Consider the following 5590-nt stretch of genomic DNA (forward strand, 5'->3'; position numbering starts at 1 on the left):
TTTCTGTTTTTTATTTTTTTGTTTTTCTGCACCACCCCACCCCCGCAAAAAAAATTTTTATTACTTTTTTTTTTGTATTTTCAATTTTTAATTTTCTGTTTTTTATTTTTTCGTTTTTCTGCACTACCCAACCACCCCCTACCTATCCACCCCCCGTAAAAAAAATTACTTTTTTTTTGTATTTTCAATTTTCGGTTTTCTGTTTTTTCTTTTTTTCTGCATCACCTACCCACCCCAATCCCCCCCCCCAAAATCCCACCCCACCCCACCCCCAAAATACTTTTCAACTTACACATTTTAAATACTAATTTGTTATTTAAGAAAATATATTTTGATTCTCAAAATACTAATAGTATTTATTTGTTTATGCAAGATGAGCATGGTTCTAAAACATAGGTCAAGTTGGGCGGGTTGGGTTATGACCCATTGTTTAGCCCATCTTGACCCAGTCCATCTTAGCCCAAGTACACTTTGGACTGAGTTGGGCAATGACCCATTTATTGACCTAATCCATCTTGATCCACCCAAATTCAGCACAACCCGCCCATTTGTCACCCCTAGTCTACACCAATCAGTTCTTCATTAAGATGGATTATTTCAACCTCAAGTTCTTCAATTACATTTATAATTTGTACTGCCTAACTGCATTAATGGTTTGACTAAATTAGGTTGATGCCTTGTTTAGGAGATTTGATAATTAAGTTGATCAGGCTAACTACAAGATTATATCTACATTGCATAGACGGTTTCACATGGTATTGTATAATACATTTAGGCTTCAATACGTTTTCAAATGTGTCAAGGATAAAAGAGCTTTGCGAATAAAAGTTCATTCCAAGTATCTTGTAGCCCAGGCAAACACCAATGTGTACAATCAGCATAGCTAACAGGGTTTGCTAGTTGCTCTGGTGTCAGTGGATTCCATTGTTTCTTGTAAATTGATGTGTGTGCATCTTTCCTGTAACTTGATAGCTGTGTTATGTTGAGAAACGATATGGGCACTTCTGATTTACTAAATACTTCTCCAATCACTTGCATTAAGCTTTTGCTGCTATCTAATCCCCAGTAACTTGGATCCTCAATCTTTGTAGTTTCATTGTAACAATTCCTATCAGGTTCACCTCCCCAATCTATGCTCCTGCCAGATTGACAAAGACTTATCGTTATACTTGATCTAAAATGCTAATCCAAATTTATAAAATTTAACAATGTAATGTAATATATATAACTGCAAGTCCTCAACATGCGCTTTGCTAGACTAAATGGGAAACTCTTGGATCAATCAAAAAGTTGTCTTTTCCATTTAGCTGTCCGATTCCTTTGATCAATCATATTCTCATCATCTGATTCTGCATACTTCTCTTCTTTGTTGAAACACTAAAATCAAATAAAGAACAGAAAATAAGGAAGGACATGGAAACTTTTTTTTTTGTACATTTATTTTGGGGGGACAATAAGGACAGCCCGGTGCACTAAGCTCCGGGAAAGGGCCGGACCTTTGGGGGAGACAATGGCAGATCTTTATACGTTGCCACTTCTAGGTGCTCAAGCCCCAATTAATTTTGGACCCAAACACTATTTATTCTAGAGGAAACTAGTAATACATACAAATATTACTAGTGGGTCTGTCACTGATTCTAAAAGCATATGAGCACCCGTGATTCTAAAATTTATGGGTCCATTACTAAGGAGACGGTGGTAGTATAAGCGGAAGGAATAGAACCTAAGTAATATACATGTAAGATTTACTCACTTATGATGAGAAGGTGACATGCTAGTGAAAAATACTCTGTTTTTCTTTGGATCCATATTCCTCTTCACCCATCTCAACATACTCTTCATTGCCAAGCGATATGCATCCTCTGTGGACACTTGTATCATATCTTTCACATCATCCTTGAAAGACCCGTTTTGCCTGTATCAATTAAACACTGGACATGAATAGGATTTTTTTTCAATATCAACCCCTATATGAACACCTAAAAGGAAAAAGCGAGCCCAAGAAATTACAAAATCTTGAATGGCATGCCGGTCATCCACCAAAGATAAGTGTTGAACACAATTATGTCAGCCCCTTTCCAATTTTTACCGTGCTTATTTATTGAACCTTTACGGACAATTCTATCAGTAATCCTATGTATGACTGCATCATCGGCATTTGATTCTAGCAGAAATGGTGCCCAGTAATACTCAATTTTTGCATTGTAATCCTGCAAGATTAATTAATCAGATCAATGTATATATATCCACAGAATAAGATATATCCACGGAATTCATGTGTAAGTTCAACGTGCTTGTAATTTGTAAACACCTTTGCAGTGAAAACAGTGAGGGAACCAAAAGTTTCCATGGATTTGGCATTCTGGGGAATAATTCTTTGGAGAAGGCAAACCATGGAAACAAATTGTCCTCTGTTCAAGGAATCGCCAACGAATAACATCCTCTTCCCTCGAAGGCTTTCCAGCACTAATGTTGCATTGAAACTGCCATTTGCACAATAATTAAAGATGTCAAGAAAGGGCCATGTCACCAAAATATTAGTGACGCTCAGCCATTTTTACAATGATTTTATGGAAACAATAGAATTTAGCATTTACAAAAGTTATTAGTAGGGAAAATGTCTGTAAAATTTTGGTCCATTCATAACCTTGATGTTAGCAAATCACCTCCTATTTCCCTTTACCATTAGCGGGCTTCCGATGTGAAATGGGTGGTGGCTATAAGTCCAAATTATGCGAGAAAAAGAAGTCCAAATTTACTCAACTTTTGATTATCGTTTAAAATTACTCTTGTGTTGAAGCTCCTTAATTGCGCGATCAATGACAAGAAAGAGAACATGTCCTAATGGCGGGGTATATAAATAATGGACAAATAATTTAATAAAGGGAGAAGTTGCTCAATTTGAAAGAGGAAAGAAGCGAATTTAACCCTTCTCCCTGATTAGTATTAAGATTTACGAAATTAGAAAATTAAAGAGTTAAAAGAATATAATGAAGATCTCGTAAAGGCCGAATTTGATCAGAGCTACTGCTTAGAATGGGCACCGCCCAGGTCTAGGAACAAGACCAACAATGAACAATGAGTCAATGGTACAACGTTTTGGCAATTGCAGATAGAGCGGTTGAAGTAAACAATAAATATATACTTATACGTTATTAGGATGTAGTCAACAAAGTTGGGAGTAACTAGTAGAGTTCAGGTTGACTCCTAATGACTTATTGCACAAACACGTAAACGAATCCAACTTAATATACTACTAGTGACTTCTTATACCGCCTGGGTTTTGGTTAACTCTTCCGCGCCTCTACTATTTTATCGGGAGCTCTTCCAGCGTAGCTATAGGATAACTTTTTCTATTGTAAAACTTAGAAAAATGAGAAAATATATTTAAACATTACTACTAACAGCTAAACCACACCCTTGGGTTTACTCCTAATAATCTCTCCTTGACCTTATAGTTAATTTTTTAAGTTACATCTAGCCAAAAAAAATAATTTTACCTTTAATTAATTTGGTCGATGAAAAGACTTTTCGCAACAAATTTTCGTAGTACGGAAAATAAAAATTCTTTTTTTCTCTTGATTTCCTCTATGAAATTCTCCGTGAATTCGAGGGATTGAGAAACGTCTTTCTCGAATGGAGGACGATGTAGACCTCCTTGTGATGTATTTAATCGCCAAGAACATCGAGTAGTACTTTGTTGTTTTGGGTTGATCTCCGGGAAGAACTCCGTTGACCACTCCTTTGTAGAAGAACTTTGTACTTGATGATTGATCTCTCTATTTGCGGATGCCTTCACTAATTGCGGAATGCTCTTCTTCAACTCTGAATCTCCCTAGAGAGTTATGTAACTCCTCTATTTATAGTGGTAAAGGATGAACAGTCCAGCTACATATGAACTCTCTTGTTTGATTTCTGATTGGCTCATGTGAATCATCAAACTTATCACATAAGCTATGTGATAAGCTTGCTTGTGATTGGCCAAGATATGTCATTTTAGACACCTGGCAACTCTTGATTGGTCACTATTTTAGACTGAGATTGCCACATCATTTCATACGTGGCGTCATCTTATTGGCTTTTGAGTTTGACTGAATATGCCATGTCACTTGATACAAGGCATGAGTTTGGGCCTTAAGATAAAATGGACTTAGGGCTTGAAAATAATAAAATGGACTAATTTAATTTGTAAAGTCTAAATTAATTATTTAACCCAAATAAAATTAAGATTCAATTCAAATTTTGTACGGATTAAACTTAATAAATTTTATATGTGTACAAAGACTACAATAGCGGGAAATAGGTCTCGAGATTGAGAATTTAGATTAAACTAAATGGGATGTTGGTCATGATCAGTAGTTTATAATACACTAATGAAACAAGAAATTTAATACTAATAATTGACAGAAACAAAGTAAGTGGGTTACCTAGGAAGAGAGCAAGCATGAGGTTGCCATCTCCAATGCTGATAGTCTTTGTCTGGACGACCGTGTTCTTGGCAAGTTAACTGTGGTTGTATGTAAGGACACTCGTATTCCTCGTATAAAGGTCGGCTCTTCTCCCAAACCCATCTTCCTTTGAATACGTCACACCCTTCTTCTCTTTCTCCTATAGCAAATGGCAATTTCTCCTTGTTTTTCACTACCACCACAAAATATAATTCAAAACACAGTTCACCGTGCACAGAAATACAGAGTTTAATTTCTATAGATTCATTTACCCAGCAATTCTGATAGGAGAGTTCAAAATAATATTTAAATGTCAAAGGAATTCAAAATTTTATTTATGAAAAACAACATTTTATCCTATCTCTCCGATGAAGTTCATTGCATGTGGTTCTGTCATTGTCTAAAAGATAACTATGTATAAATGTCCATAATATATGGCATTAATTAATAACTGAAAAATAAGGTAAATAACACGATAAGGATGTAAAAATCTATTACATTGAGTTAAATTCATTAATACAATGACAACTCTTCTAAGCCTTAAATATAAAAGAGAAAAGGAAAGCGAAGGGCTTGAATTACTTACTGATTCTTGAGATGGAAATGCGAAGGCCAGAGAGTTTGGTATCACATTGACTGAAGACTTCACTGTAAAGAATAACAGCAATGAAGACGATGAAGGCTAATAAAGTGAATAGAAAAGGAGAAAGCCGAGTTTTTCTCAGAAGAAGAGAGGAAGAAGGAGATGAAGAGGGAGGTGACTTCATTTCTCTGGAGCCTTTGGCTGTCTGTTTCTATGTCCTTTTTCGTGGTTTTAGTAAGGGGTAAAGATTTACGCCAGTATGCCACCCACCGATTTCATGTGCACAAATATTATTTTACTGAAATTTCTCTTTTGAAGCTAGCTCCCTCATAAAATAAGGGTAAATTACGCTAAATATTCATGTGACATATATGACTCACATATATTTTAAAATCAAACACATGTACGCCTATATTATCTTGTATAAATATATCATTTTAAAATTAAACAATTAAATTCTTTATACAGAAAATTCTACACAAAGGAATACCCGTCTAACTAATTATTTTTTAAATATTTAAAGTGGAACAAGAAAAAACTAAAAAACAATTGTGAGAAA

General features: G+C 35.3%; 1 protein-coding gene across 1 annotated transcript; it reads right to left on the reverse strand.

The window, feature by feature from the left end:
• Nucleotides 1–666: 666 nt before the first annotated feature.
• On the reverse strand, nt 667–5250 carry LOC107773094 (protein trichome birefringence-like 33). Its single transcript, XM_075228052.1, has 6 exons — nt 5035–5250; nt 4428–4641; nt 2312–2483; nt 2011–2210; nt 1754–1915; nt 667–1138 (listed from the first exon to the last, which is right to left on the reverse strand). Exons 1-6 carry the CDS (start codon nt 5213–5215, stop codon nt 799–801), a joined length of 1269 nt encoding a protein of 422 aa, XP_075084153.1. The 5' UTR covers nt 5216–5250; the 3' UTR covers nt 667–798.
• Between the last annotated feature and the right edge of the window lie 340 nt (nt 5251–5590).

Source organism: Nicotiana tabacum, chromosome 13, assembly GCF_000715075.1.
Source record: "Nicotiana tabacum cultivar K326 chromosome 13, ASM71507v2, whole genome shotgun sequence".
NCBI classification, from domain to species: Eukaryota; Viridiplantae; Streptophyta; class Magnoliopsida; order Solanales; family Solanaceae; genus Nicotiana; species Nicotiana tabacum.